The sequence below is a fragment of the Chionomys nivalis genome, chromosome 2 (genome assembly GCF_950005125.1).
Source record: "Chionomys nivalis chromosome 2, mChiNiv1.1, whole genome shotgun sequence".
NCBI classification, from domain to species: domain Eukaryota; kingdom Metazoa; phylum Chordata; class Mammalia; order Rodentia; family Cricetidae; genus Chionomys; species Chionomys nivalis.
Genome location: NC_080087.1, coordinates 6,007,309 through 6,022,402, shown reverse-complemented (window position 1 = coordinate 6,022,402; position 15,094 = coordinate 6,007,309). Strand labels below are relative to the sequence as shown.

Sequence of the window (15,094 nt, the reverse complement as noted above, 5' to 3'; positions counted from 1 at the left end):
TCACAGTCCCTTCAACAGAGTGTTTTCCAGCCTGCAGAGCTGTGGCTATCCCAGCTACACTCTGCACGGCTTTCCTCCACCCTGCCCAATCCTGGCAAACACAGTCTTTCTGGATGTAGAGCTCAGGGTCTTCCGTGAGTGGAAACCCAGGCTTGTGGCAGGCTTCCTCACCTCTTGGGGTATTGTTTCCATCCTCCCCAGCCACTTTCTTGTTTCTTTAGGGTGAATGGTACCTTCTGGGACCTCATGGAGCAGACTTTATGACAGTCCTAAAAACAGGTAGAGATGTTGGTGCCCTGAGCCTTAGGATAGCAGAGCTGCTCAGCCAGGGGTATAAGGGAGAGCAGTGGCTAATGCCCCACCCTCATTCTCTCATGTGATGGAGCATTCTCGACATCTGCGGGATAGCTAGGAAGAGCAAACCGAAGGCCAGCCGTGACATGAGGCTCCAGCCATGGCATGAGGCTCCACAGAGAACAGTTCAGGAGTCCATCTCAGGATGAAGCTGTGGGCAGCTCAGAATCCCTTTGCTGAACCCCTGCTGTGTGCATGGCCCTCACTGGAGGCTAGGATTGGTCCAAAGTGTTGGGGCCAGCGCCAAGAGAGTCTGAGATTTTGAGAAGAGGGTCTCTGGGCATCAAGGGCCTCCCAGGGTCAGGGAATTTCCTCTGCAGAGGCTATAGGCATCTATGGGCCAGAACAGTTAGAAAACCCACTCTGTTGTATTGGGAAGGGATCCAAGGGTTCCAATCTGATGGCTCAAAAACATGCAGCCCTGCAGGCTCATGACCACGATCCTTGGTTCCCCTCCCTGCAGACTCCTGATCAGGATCCTTGGTTCTCCTCCCCCAGGCTCATGACAAGGATCCTTGGTTCCCCTCCCCCCAAATTCCTGACCAGGATCCTTGGTTCCCCTCCCCCAGGCTCATGACCACAGCCTTTTGCTCCCTTCCTGAGCTGGTCCAGGCTATTGGACGCAGACCACATAAGAAAAGCTACCCAAGGTGCAGCCTGTCAGAAGCCCAGGCATTGAGCAAGCGTTGCAGCTCCAAGGGGCTTTTCTCTGAGCTCTATGTGCCAAGGGACCATGAGCGCTCCTTTTTTTTTTGTTGTTGTTGTTGTTTCTCTGATGTCTGTTTTCTTTCCCTTTTTTCCAGCATCCTCCTGGATGAAGAAGGGCATATTAAGATTACAGGTTGGTTAAACAAACAAACAAAACATACAACGGCTTTATCCCCTTCATCTCTCATCAGCCCTGATGATTTTGTGAACCACCTCACAACAGCCCCCTGTCCTCTCTCTGATCTGGCTGAAGTTTTGGTGCCCAAGTGCTGGCCTTCTGTGTGTGCGCGCGCGTGTGCGCGCGCACACACACGCACAGCAGAAAGAAACACCAACTTCTGAAATATTTCCTCTGTCTCCTACCCAAGACTCCTTCCTGGCGGTGCTGGCCCTCACACATGTGCACACAGCAAGGGGGCACGCAGGCTTCTAGATTACCTCCCCTGTTCACCTGTTTAAGGCTCCTTCCACGCCTGGTTCAGTATCCCTGAGTCTTTGACTAGAAGCCGTGAGCCCATGCTCCCTTAAGGCAGACACAGGGCCTGCCCAGTGGTCATAGTCTTATCTCTCCCAGCAGCAGCGGCCCAGCTGCCCTTGTTTATATCCAGACCTTGTAGCATTAATATAATCAGCTACAAGCATTCCGTCTCACCTCCACGGCCCGTGTGTACACCAGCTTCCAGTGACTCCCCACTGCCCATGTGTATACCAGCCCCCATTGGCTGCTGTAACAAGTTACCAGAAACAAACAATTTACCACTTTACCATTCTGGAGCTGTTAGATGTCAAGACTGGCCCCTGGGGAGAATCCCTTGCCTGAGTTTTTGAGCTCCCATGGACCCCCTCCTCTTCTGCAGTGCCAGCCTCTTGCAATCTCTCTGGTTCTCCCCTCCATGAGGTCACTTGGACCATCTGGTTAACAACCTACTCAGGATCCACACCGTGTGCCGCACATTCCCTTCACACTGTAAGATAGTCTGTTCCCAGGTTCTAGGCTTTGGGCTCCATTTTCCTACCCATTGACCTGTCCTGGCCTCATCTCCACGTGCACTGTAGCCCACTGAGTCTACTTAACAAGCACCTGCTTCCCAAGCAGGTGCCAGCAATGCTTCCTTTCCTCCTGCAAGAACCACACCTCACTCCTCCCCTTCTGGGCCCCTCAACCTGCATCACCCCATGCTGATACGTGGGAAAGGCTCTCTGGGAATCCATGTTCATTACCAAGAAGTGAGCTGGCTGCCATGACAGAGCTCGTGATATGGGGGACGGGGAGGGCCAGGTTCTGGAAGCACATTCAGCCTGAATAGTACAATGTCCCAGAGGTCCTAGGTCTCTGAGATAGTGTGAATCAAGGGGTCTGTCCACATAGACGTGGAGCTGTGCCTCAGGCTCAAGCAGTTTGTGTGCTGTGCTTGCGTTTAGATTTTGGCTTGAGCAAGGAGGCCATCGACCACGACAAGAGAGCCTATTCGTTCTGTGGGACTATCGAATACATGGCGCCTGAGGTGGTGAACCGGAGGGGCCACACGCAGAGTGCCGACTGGTGGTCCTTTGGTGTGCTCATGGTAAGGGTTTTCACGCTCATTTTCTCTGTAAGGGAGGTTGTTCCCAGATGACTTCCTCATTCCAGCTTGATCGAGATGCTGGTAACTGGAGGGGAATCAGGCTTTGAAAGGCCCTGGCCCTGTCTCTTACCTTCTCAGTAAGAGAATGCTGGAATATGAAGACAGGCAGGGGCTTCTCTGTTAAACATAGCCCTCTTGTTTCAGATGAAACCCTTTGCCATGTTGTAAAAATTTGGCCTACACCAAAGTGTAGAAGGAACTGTGGGCTGCGTTCCTGCTGCCCAGCTCCCGGCCGCCTGGCTAGCTTATGCCCCAAAATAACAACACACAAACTATATTAATATAAACACTATTATATCTAGCCTCTTCTTGGCTAACTCTCATATCTTGACTAACCCATTTCTAATAATCTTTGTAGCACCACAAGTTGTTGTCTTACCGGGAAAGATTCAGCATGTCTGACGTGGAGCCATGGCGTCTGGCTCACTTCCCTTCTTCCCAGCATTCTGTTCTGTCTACTCCACCCACCTAAGGGCTGGCCTATCAAACGGGCCAAGGCAGTTTCTTTGTTAACCAATGAAAGTAATTCCTCCATCACCAAAGTGTTCATGGAGCTAGCCAGTTTTCTATTTGTATCTAGAAATGCTACCCATTTTCCAATCTGGCATGATGCTTCCCTTTCTCCTCTTCCCACCCCAGCAGGACAGGATGCTCATTGGCTGCTCACATCTCCCTGCAGGCCGGTTTTCATTGCTGTGGAATCTAACACCAATGATTCCCAGCATCCCTTTAGTGTGCGCATTTAACACCAGAAGAAACTGAGACTGTGAGACCCTCAGTAGATGCCGCAGTAAGAAAGGCCCAGGCAGCTCTCAGCAGGTCCTGTGCATCCAAATACGCATCTCTCATAAACACAGCCAGCTGTCCTCCTCTACCCCTGCGATCCAGAGCCCTGGTTCAGATTTGCCCCTAGGGATGTCTTGAACCTTCAAGGGGCCATGGTCATCCATACTTGGGGCTTCAGCTATCCCCAAGACTGGAAAACTCTAGCTGTGTAAAATTGCTAAACTTCTGAGGGCCCTTCCAGCCAGCTGGGGAGAGACTAACTCTCACTAAGAGATGCTCCCACCACCCTGGGGCAGAACCATACCTTCTCTTTCCTGTCAGATCTTCACGAAAGCTGGCGGTCATGGAGTATCACAGTGTTCTGCATCCCACGAGAGACGGAGGGCGGGCCATTGGCAGCCCCTCTCCCTTGTACCCTAGGCTGGTGCTCATGGCTGTGATACCCCCTTTTAGGACTGTCATGAATTCTGCCCTGTGAGATCCCAGGAGGTAACATCTACCCTGAAGGAAGGAAGCAACAGCTTGAGGGGGAAGCCTGCCACATGCCACACGCTTACACTCGTGTAAGTTAGTGGTGCAACGTGAGGAAGGGCTGTCACGGAGGTGGCAACAGTGCTGGTTATGGTTATCCAGACCTGAGGGCAGCGGCTAGAATACAGACAGGTCTCCTCCTGAAGGCCACCAGCCATGTCCTGTGGTCCCAGGGTTGTCTCAAAGTGTCTTATTTACAGATTGAAAGGGTCCTGTCTTTGCATGTGCTGAAGAGACAGTTGACTGCTCTCTTCGGGGTGATGTTTGCTCAGGTAGCTATGCTCACACGCAAACACTGTTTTCTTTAGATCTGCTGGCATAGCGGTTCTCAACCTTCCAGACTCTGTGACACTTCCTTCAACCATAAAATTATTTCATTGCTACTTCATAACTGTCATTTTGCTGCTGTTACGAATCATAATGTAAATGTCTGACGTGCAGTATACCTGGCAAGAGACCCCTATGGGTGAGAACTGCTGTCCTGGCAGGGTGATGGGTGTTTGCTGGTAGGGAAACGGGGGATGGAGGTGATGCCCCTCCCTTGAAGTCCTCCCTTCCCTTCCTACAGGCTTTACTGAAAGGTCTGAAATCTCCTTTGCTGAGTCTGACTGTAGGTCAGGAGTGGCCCTTCCTTGCTGCCCCACACTCCTGAGAATTCAAGCCCTCCGGGAGCAGGCTGACCTGCTGTATGTCCAGGCTTCCCCCTGTCTCCTGCAGCTGCTGTGACCAGCGGTCTGCACAGCAGTGCTGCAGATAGACCTTGGTATAGGGGAGGAGAGGAGGTCATGGACTCCTGTGCTGACAGGGCAGCTGATGGGGGGGTGGGGTCTAAGAACGAGGCCAGATAGCTTCCCATATAGTCCTAGGCAAGAGCTACCTCTGGGTGCCTTTCCTGACCCTAAGCTGTCCCTGGCTGCCTCTCTGCAGCTCCTGGGCATTCTGATCACCACACTACATCTCTCTTCTGTCACTGAATGTTTGGAAACTTCCCCAGCTCAGATGTCACCTGCCCCAGACTCCCTGGCATGGCAGCCCTGTACTCTGAGTCTGCTTCCCAAGGACAATGGGAATACAGTGGTCCCAGCATGCAATGTCCCCATGACCTTTACCCTGCCTGGGTCTCACTTTCTCCCAGAGTTTGCAAAGCTGAGGCCGGGAACTAGCTCCTGCTCCCAAGGGTGCACTTACTGTAGTGGCTGCCACACGTACCCACCAGGATCCACTGTGGTCCAGGTGCTCATACATAGAGGAGAGTCCTCCTGCTGGATGGCTCAATTGTTGGGGGACAGTCCTAGATTGCTCAGTTGTTGGGGGACAGTCCTCCTGGATGGCTCAGTTGTTGAGGACAGTCCTCCTGGATGGCTCAGTTGTTGAGGACAGTCCTCCTGGATGGCTCAGTTGTTGAGGACAGTCCTCCTGGATGGCTCATTTGCCAGATGTCATGACACTTGGTTTCATTCATCAACTTGACTGGATAAAGTCACGTCTGGCTCATTAATGACGCGCACTTTGGCGTGTCTGTGAGGGCCTTTCTATAGAGTCTGAGAGGAAGACTGAATGTGGGCAGTAGCATCCCACGGACCAGGGTCCAGGACTGAATAACCGTGGGAAAATGTGCGCCAGCATTCGTCAGTCTGTATGTCCTGACCTGACGTGAGCAGGCCCTGCTTGCCACCACCTTCCCTACTGTGGTGGCGGGTGCCTTCTCAGCATGAAAGACAAACTGACCCTTCTCTCTGCATGGATCAGCAACTGTTCCTATTGCTTGGCAAATGCTTGACGCAAGCAGCTGAGGAAGCCAGGGTTTGCCGTGGCTCACAATGTGAGGGGAAGTCTATGGTGCTGGGGAAGGCGTGGCAGTTAGGACATTACTGATTGTGGTGGCAGGAGCTTTAGGTTATGTCATAGCTACAACCAGGAAATGGAGAGGAAGGAATGCCACCGTTCATCTGGTGTCCCACTCCTTTCTCTGTCCAGGACCCCAGCCCTTGAAATGGTGCCACCCACTCTCGGTGGGGGTCTCTCTGGAAACACCATTGTAGACATACCCACAAGTGTGTCTCCCAGAAAACTTTCAATCCAGTAAAGCTAACAATTGAGATTAACCATTATGTCTCCCTACGGGGTATTTCATCCCAGCACAGAGAACAGCGTTAATCAGCCTGAAGTTCCTTTCGTTCTAGCTAGGACTCTGCAGGCTATGTCTTGGGACAGCTGGGAACATGCTGTCAGGGCTTCCAGCACTGTGACTCCCCTAAAGCAGGCACAGTGTCACTGGCTACAGTGAAAGACCATGCTGTCACTTGACGGTGTCTGGGACACCCTCATTTGAACCCCCCAATCTATAAGCATGATGGGACCAAAATAAAGATCAAGGCTCAAAGAAGAATGAGCAGCAAATCCTAATACCCACAATCCCCTTTGTCATGCCCAAGCAGTCACGTGATGACCAGCTTCTCTTAGGATGGCCCATGGCAACCTCAGGTTCCACGTGCTTTCTTGGGTAACAGCAGAAGTTACTTTTCAGTATGATGCCAATGTGTCCTGTTACCTGCTTGAAGGATCGTTTGGGAACCGCTCATGTTGTGAGGTGCTTTATAGTCAGGAGACCTGAGCCCCACGATGGAAATGAGGACTTAGGAAGCCTGAGCAGACCTGACCTCTAGGATGGCCTGGAGAGGTGTGTGCTGTTCATAATTCCGTAGACTGGGGACTATCCCCCGCCACCACCAGTGACATAAGAGCTCGGGGCCACATCTGAGTGCTGAGCCAGCCGTTGACCTCAGAGCCTTAGGTCAGTGTAGACCACTCTCTACAACATACTGTGCCCACTGTTCAGAAATGCAGGAGAACCCAGGCAATCATATGAGACCAGAGCCAACCAACTAAGACCCAGTCAAAGTTCTGCCAACCACCTCCAACCCTGCCATACTCGGACCTCAGTCAGGGAGTCAGTCTCCACCAGCCCCAGCTCTCCGTTGTAGAGACACTGATTCTGTCTCAGCGTAAGCTTGGCTCCTGCGTGACCTGTGGACCGTCAGAGAAAGACCCGAGTGTCTCCAGCTGGGGGTACACTGTCCTGGTGTGAAGTGTGGCTGGGGACTGCCAGGTTAGCTACTTGTCCCTGTGAGCCCAGGCCCCTCTCAACACGGAAGTCCTTGTGGCTGGAAACCCTAAGCTGGTCCTACTGCTCCTTCAGGTCTCTATGGCTCAGGGGAGCTTTGCCACTGTTAGTTTTCAGATCAAACTTGTGATTTCTTTTTAAGAATGTTGACTGGCGAATGGGCTTGAATGTTGACTCCTGTGACGATCCCCTTCCAGAGAATCTTCTCACGCAGCTATCAGGAGGCTCCAGGAGAGGGGTGCTCACACCTGTCTCCAGCTGCCCATGACCCTTAGTTCTCCCTTAAGCCAGGACTTCACCTTAGATACCGACATCCCTGACCTCCACAGACTGGATGTAGGTGGCACCAATGCCCAAATCCATGGCAATTTGAACTGCTGACTTTGGAGTTGTTCCCTGGGGTCTGAGAACTGCTTCTGGGGAGTACCATTTCTCATCCTGGGAGCATTGTAGCTACACAAGTGAAGCTTGTCCATATTTCATGGAGTCATGTGGAGTGTTGCTCACACATGTATGCTTTCATGGGAGCCAAAGGGGACCTTGGCTGCTGTCATTTCACTCAAGAGCCGTGGTGGCATCTAACACCAGGGTACAAGTCTCATCAAGGGGAAACCATGTACCAGGCCCTGAGTCGAGACAAAAGACTGACATTTCCTGAGCATCACTCAGAAATGAGCACCTTTCTGTGGCCTCTTAGGGTCTGGACATAAAGCTAGAGAGGCTTCAAAAGCAGGACAGCGTCACCATTGTCTCATATCATGAGCAGACACTTAGCGAGCATTCCCATGTGTCCATGTGCTGTCATGAGCAGGCCTTAGCGAGCATTCCCGTGTGCCCGTGTGCTGTCGTGAGCAGGCCCTTATCTTAGTGAGCATTCCTGTGCACCCCTGCGTTGGTCTCTACCATGCAGACCTAGAAATGAACCACATGAAGGGAGAGATGAGCAGAGAGCACAGGCTTTGATTGTGGCAGTCACCACTGAAAGCCAGAAAGAAATCCCTAAACGGATGTTGCCACACATTGTTCTGGTGCACCAGCCTGCACTTTGGCTCCATTTCTGCAGCAAGGATGAGAAGGCCACAGGTGGGACGAATTCGCATTCTAGGCAGTCACAGGCTCTTTCTTGGAAATGGGATTTCATGAGCGCCATAAAAAGACTGCAAGGAAGAGCGGAGCAGCAAGAGTTCCCTCACTGGCACCCTATTTTGAGATGGTAATTTCTATAATCAGCTTATGCGTGCACATTCTATTTATCCAATGAGTCGCTCATCTCCAGGCCGAGCATCCAGCCTTTCATTTTCATGATGTTTGTCTATTTTTGAGCTCTCATCTGTTGCTCTCGCCTTTTATTACTGATGCATTTGTTGTCGCCTGCAGCCTGATCGTCTGTGCACTTTAATCACACACGGGACCAGCGGCGGTGCAGTGTGACGGGGTGAACCTCAGAGGCCTGAGGCCAAGTTCAACCCCTTTAAACGCTGGTTTACAAAAAGAAAACCGATGATATATTGTAAGCACCCCTCTCTCGCCCCTCTCCCTCCGAAATCTTCCTCTCCAGAAAGTCTCGCTCCACTCCCATGACATATTTATGTGGGAGGTGAGATGACTAAAATTCATTATGTAAATGTACGAAACTGTCAAACAATAATAAAAAGATTAAAAACTGTAACCTCCTATCTCTCTAAGTTTATAACTTCTCTCTGTTAGCCTGTCAGCTGGTTGGCTTTCTCTAGCACCTCAGCTGGATTTGAACCCCCGAGGAGACACACCTCTCAGTGTGTTTGTGGGTCATTTCCAGAGAGGCCTAACTGATGAGGAAAGACCCGCCCCAAATATGGACAGCACCACCCACAGACTGGAGAGGGGGAGAGAAGAAACTGGTGGGCAACGCCAGCTCTGTCTTTCTGCTTCCCGACTGTGGATGCGGTGTGAGCAGCAGCTCATGCTCCTGCCTCATGCCTTCTCCAGCACTGGCTGCCTGAGAACTCTGCTTTCCTTGACTGCTTTACACAGCAATGAGAAAAGTTAATGTGTTATCACCCCTGAAGTTCGGGAAGCGTTTAAGTGCCTTTCAGTTCAGAGCAGCGGCTCTCAACCTTCCCAGCGCTGAGACCCTTTTAACACAGTTCCTCATGCTGTGGTGCCCCCCAACCATAAAATTATTTTGTTGATACTTCATAACTGTAATTTTGCTACTGTTATGAATCGTAATGTAATTATTTGGCATGCGGGATATCTATTATGCAACCTCTGTGCAGGGTCATTTGACCCCCAGGTTGAGAATCACTGGTCTAATGTGTTCTGTTAGTGGGATCCTAGCTGGCGACATCTTAAGTGTCCAGCAGTAGATGTTTTGTTGTGTGTTGGCTCATCCACATATGTTACAGAAGTTTCATAGTAAGCATGAACAGTTTTGTTGTTGTAGGAGGTCAGTGCTCTGAGGGTGTCAGGCCAATCGTCTCGCTCTTTGTTCTCAGGTCTCGTAGGATTTTCACAATGCAAAGCAAAAACACAGGACCTTAAGTTAAGGGGCAGAGGCAGATGCAGTGAAAATATCAAGTCACTCGCAGATTTAGTGTGACTGCTTAAAGACCTCCAGGCAGGCTGCTGCCTCCTCATCTAGACTGAAGTGAGCGGTGCTCACAGTAGATGCTTCACACGTGTCTGCAGGCTTTGGTATCTCGTGTGCATGGCGGGGTTTGCTACCGCTGCCTTCACCTCTCAACGGTAGTGCTGGGGGCGTGGTGGAGGTGGTGGTAGTGGTAGTTGTAGGGGAGGAGGAAGTGGTGGAGATGTAGGTGGTAGTGATGGAGGAGGAGGTGGTGGTGTAGGTGGTAGTGATGGTGGTGATCGAGGAGGAGGTGGTGATGGAGGAGGAGGTAATGGTGGAGGTGGTGCTGATGGTCGTGGTGGTGGTGATCGAGGAGGAGGTGGTGATGGAGAAGGAGGTAATGGTGGAGGTGGTGCTGATGGTCGTGGTGGTGGTGATGGAGGAGGAGGTGGTAATGGTGGTGGTGGCAGTGGTCATCATGGTGGTTGTGGTAGTGGTGGTGGCCATGGTGGTGGAGGTGGTGGAGGTGGTGGCGGCTGCAGTGGTGGAGGCAGTGGTGTTGATGGTGGTGGAGGTGCTGGTAATAACTGTAGGATCCCGACCCACAGAATCAACACTGTTTTTGTGAGTAAGAAACTCATGATTGGCGAGGTCTGCCCCTAGGGCCCCGCCTTATCTCAACTCCCTTCCTAAGCAGTGCTGTTTCCTGTGTGGGAGTCTTTGTGAGAAATTACTGGCTCCCTCTGGTCCCCATCAGGTGTTATTAATGGGCTGTACCCAGGATCCTTCCCATCAGAGACAAAGGGCATGCAGGGGTCCATAGGAGTAGTCTCCCTCCTGCTCATCACCGCCCCCCCCCCAGCCTTCCTCTTAGGCTGCTCTGACCCCTCTCCTGCTGCCGCTCTCCACAGTGCTCGCCAGGGAAAGGGAGCCCTAAGCCACATGTAGTGTAGTCAATCACCAATCACCCTGTTCGTCCTTCCTGAACCTCTACAGCTAGAAAGGGAACCTGGAGACCAAGGTCCCGGTGCCTCACCACGGGGCTGCTGTCCCACTGATGAATGGGGCTGGGGATGAAGGAACAAACTCATCTGTTCTGTTTTGCTCTGCAGTTCGAGATGCTCACAGGGTCCCTGCCATTCCAGGGGAAGGACAGGAAGGAGACGATGGCCCTCATCCTCAAGTGAGTGTGGGTACCTGCTCCAAAGTAGACACTCCACCGGGAGCTGAGCTGTGGGCTTTGTGTGAGCTGAGGAGGAGGTGGGCTGCAGAGTTCCTATGGGAGCCGTGGTGTCAGGAAGAGCCATCTGCTCTCTCTTCGTCACCGTGGATGGAGTGTATGCCGGCTGTGTGTGTGGACCTTGGCTGTCCTGGAAGACCCACTGGGAATTCTGATGAACTTTCAGACATGGATAAACTCACGTAGATTGTCCAGTGTTGGCTTCCAGGTGGTGGGACAGTGATCTCCTGGGTGGCTTGGGAACTCAAGGCATTCTCAGAGAGGGCACAGGTGCAGGCTTCCACTCTCCCTGCTGACCCTGCTAATGGTTACCTGCACCCCACCCGACTGCAGTGGGCATCGTGTGGTTGCAAACAGTTTCTGATTCGGTCTCCTCAGACTCATTTACCTAAAGAACAGGAGAGCTCTAGGGCCACAGAGGAGGCCATCAGCCACTGTTGGACCTTGGCCACCTGCTGTAAAGTCCTTGGTGAGCTGGGCATAAGAGATGGGAACCCCAAATCAGGAAGGGTCCCATGAAAATCACAGCATTGTCCTTGTGCCCCCCACTAGAATGCTGGCATAAAAGGATTTGACTAAACTTAGGAGACATTAGACACTGCAAGCCATACCTTTGAGACTTCCTCCTGTGTACCCTGGACAGCAGGTAGAAACTCCACTGCAGGGACACATCACAAAGCCTCGCATGGTTCAGGATCCCCTGTGGTCTTCCAGGGCAGCCAGTGATTCTGTGTGCATCTGATCCATGTGCTTACTAGGGAGCTGCCGATAGCTGTACCCTGTGTTCTTGGGGGAGCACCTCTGTTCCCTGGGGTTTAATGGGAACTTGGTTTACTTTTGGTAAAAACTGGGGCAGGCCCCCCAGCAAACCCACATGGGCCTGTGTCTGTCCAGGCTGCGAGTCAGGCCACACTCAGTGCCTGGTGCTGGGTAAGGTGCAAGGACTCCAGGGGCCAATGTTCCGGTCTGGGCCTTTGGGACGCTCCTTTTGCAGGCATTCTCCGTAGTTCTACAGCAGCCCTTGCCGGGGAAGTAAGAGGACACTGTTCCCAGGGTGCTGGGAAGGAGCTCACTGAACTTAAGCCACCAGTACCCTCGCTTGCTTAAGGGAACATGGCGTTAGGAAAACTGTTTCCGTGGACGGTGCTGTCGGTGCTCGGGATCCCTGCTGCTGCTTTGATCTTCGCTGTGTTTTAAGCGGACTATTAAGTAGCAGTTGTGGAAATTTCACACTTTTAATTTTGAATATGGTCAGCAGCCAGCTACAAGCTGCATGAGCTGAAGCTCTTCACGTGGTTTTAGGCAGAGCGGGGTCCTCAGGCAAGTGCTGGCACCCTCGTCCTGATGTTTGGGGGACTGTTCCCTTGCAAGCAGAGCAGCTCACAGAACTGGGCACCGCACTTATCTTTGCCTTCTCCCTTCTCACCTGCGTTCCCGTCTGTTTTCCAGAGCCAAGCTGGGCATGCCCCAGTTCCTCAGCGTGGAGGCACAGAGCCTGCTGAGGGCCCTCTTCAAGCGGAACCCCTGCAACCGGCTAGGTAAGGGTCCCCACGGTACCCCTCCTGCAGGAACGCAGTGAGGCTGCCCTCTAGACCCCCTTAGGAATGTGGGGGTCACCGTTCAGTGCCCCATGGTGACATGGAAGACTCCCTCCCTGGGCCCTAACTCTGACTGAACTGTGTGCTTGGCCTTGCTGAGGTCACAGGAAGCAGAGGGTCCCTGAAGCAGGGAACACTCACATGTGGTCTAACCTGCACAGACACGTGATCTTACCAGGATTGCTGAAAGGCGTATGATTCTCAATGTATCTTAATTTTATGTAATTCTCTGCTTTTGCACAAAACCGCTATATTTTCTTTTGGTCCCGTGTCTCTTTAAGAACTCCATAAACTACAGATAGAATGGTTGAAAGGTCACTTCTATTTATGGCCTCTTAAATTAAGAAGCCCAAAACATACAGAGCCCAGACTTACTGTAGCGTTAACCAAGCGCCGCTCCCTTTCTTCAACTGTACTGGATTTACTGCATGGCCTGGATACTCTTGGGGGGATGGACTGAGCCTTAGGAATGGAGTAAGGGTCCTGTGGCAGTCTGAGTGCAGCATGCTGGCCGTATGGCTTAACCTCCAGATGAGCAGAAACAACGCAAACCATTGGCTCTGCTTCATAGGTAGAAACACTTCATTCATAGGCAAGTCAGGAAATATTTCATTCTAGAAGAAATAATTAGATTTTCCTCTCTGCCTGGCTCAGCCCCAAGGAAGCTCAGGCTGTATTTACTTCCTTTCGTGTATCAGCTTCCATTCAGGGAACCTGTGCAGTCATTTACGATCTTCGGTTATTAGAAAATGTCTATTAAAAGCCCTGTCCCCCTTCCTAGGACATCCTCCTAGCGTGTGAGGGGCACTGTATACAGTGGTGTGGTCTGAGGAATACAGGTCTGTGCTATGCTAGTCCAGCAGTGAAACAGAGCCACATTCAACTTCTAATCCAGGCTTCACACCAGACATAGCTATTCCCTCCCGAGGTTGCTTTAGAAAAAGTCCGCTTCACGAGTGTATCAAAGACATATCTACTGTAGTCTTCCTGGACCAGATGCCCTTGGCGTTACCTCCCTCCTCACCTATGACCATCAGTCCCAGACCCAGGCAAGGTCTGTGGGGGAGCAGCCCCAGTGAGGATGGCTGCTTCACAACTGACGTGGATTTGCCTAGAGTGGAGTGCACAGGAGACACTGGAGAGGGTCGTCACCCTGCATGGAGCCTGTGATTGCCTCTGTGGCCAAGCTTGGGAGGCCATCGTGAAATGGGCTGCCTCAGTGGGGGCTTTACAGTTAGGCCCAAGAGCTGGGGCTGTCCGCCAGCTGACCAGAGCACTTTACCAGGCAAGAGCTCACCAAGATGACCCACAGGGAGGTGACAGTCCCAGGTAAGCAGCTATGGTCCCCAAGGCGCCAGTGGGGTGATGAGATGGAAATCCCCAGGATGGGAATGTGAGGAGCCACAGTGGAATCTTTGGCATGGCTGTGCGTACAGGGTTGTGTGTGTTGGGCTCGTGATTTGGAGGAAACCCATGGGTCAGACTCTCTCTGCGCTGTTGTTCTTGGAACGGTTACACAAATCTCAGCTAGGACCTGAGACCTCAGCCAAGAATCACTGTGGCTTCTCATGGGACCAAGTGGGCTATGATCATCCTTACTGGGTAATGTATGCTCACATGTAGTGGTCTAAGGCCCCTGTCGCTCTCTGAACTGCCAGCTTCGCCTTGCTGTGTTCCTTGGTTCCTGATAGGAAAGCAGTCATGTACTCAGGGACAGTGACTCCTGCTCATTCAGGCCTGCTCCAAGCAAGAACGCCCACCCTGAGGAGTGGGGCATGAAGGATGGGACGCTCCTTCTCAGTCAGGGAGCACAGTGGTGTCCACTGGTGTCCACACCGAGGAGGCCACTGGTCCCGGAGCTGACCTCCGATTACCCTTCCTCCAGCCTATCCCCCCTCTTTGGTGAGCAGCCCTGAGATCAGCCTCCCAGGGCACAGGGTTAGCACTTGCTCCAGACTGATTTTCTTTGAGATGCTGAGGGTCCCCACATCCAGCATTGCTCTTGCTAAGCAAACACTTCATGCACCTCCACCTCTTCTATTCCTCTGGACACAGGTCTTATTAAATTACCCAGGCTCCTCTGAATCCACTCTGTAGCCAAGTAGGCCTTGAATTTTTGAGCATTCTATCTTAGTCTCCAGAGGAGCTAGGTCAGAGCACACCGGAACACCCCTACCCCTCAGAATACACTGCTTCAGCATCCCTTTGTAGCTCTCAGGTTCCCCAAAATGCAGGAGAACAAGTTCACTTATCGTTATTGTTCACCTCTGAACCCCAGAGCCCCGTCTAGAGCTCTGCCCTGCTTCCGACCGTCTTCTAAAGTTTTGATCCTAGCCTGATCTTTCCTGCAATCCTGGGGTACTCTTTGGTCCCTTCCTGAGTGGCCTACACTGTCCAGTGTAAGTATAGCCATGCTGAGTGGGACCCTGAGACATTCAGGGGATGGTGAGAGCCGCTGCTTAGTGCGCAGGTGAACAAGTCATGTGACTGTGCACTGTGCTCCAGCAGCGCCCTGGGTCATGGACTTGTGGTGGTGCTGTAGAGTAGCCCAAAGGAGAACACTGATCCATTTATAAA

The 15,094-nt window shown here is 52.1% G+C and overlaps 1 protein-coding gene across 4 annotated transcripts in view; it reads left to right on the top strand.

The window, feature by feature from the left end:
- Nucleotides 1-15,094, top strand: part of Rps6ka2 (ribosomal protein S6 kinase A2) — a 252,979-nt gene that overhangs the window by 197,233 nt on the left and 40,652 nt on the right. For all 4 annotated transcript variants that reach the window (XM_057761330.1, XM_057761333.1, XM_057761332.1 and 1 more), the window contains 4 exons: nucleotides 1,158-1,195; nucleotides 2,485-2,627; nucleotides 10,792-10,862; nucleotides 12,369-12,457. In XM_057761330.1, the coding sequence (XP_057617313.1) occupies nucleotides 1,158-1,195; nucleotides 2,485-2,627; nucleotides 10,792-10,862; nucleotides 12,369-12,457 (341 nt within the window). The remainder of the gene's footprint in view (nucleotides 1-1,157; nucleotides 1,196-2,484; nucleotides 2,628-10,791; nucleotides 10,863-12,368; nucleotides 12,458-15,094) is intronic.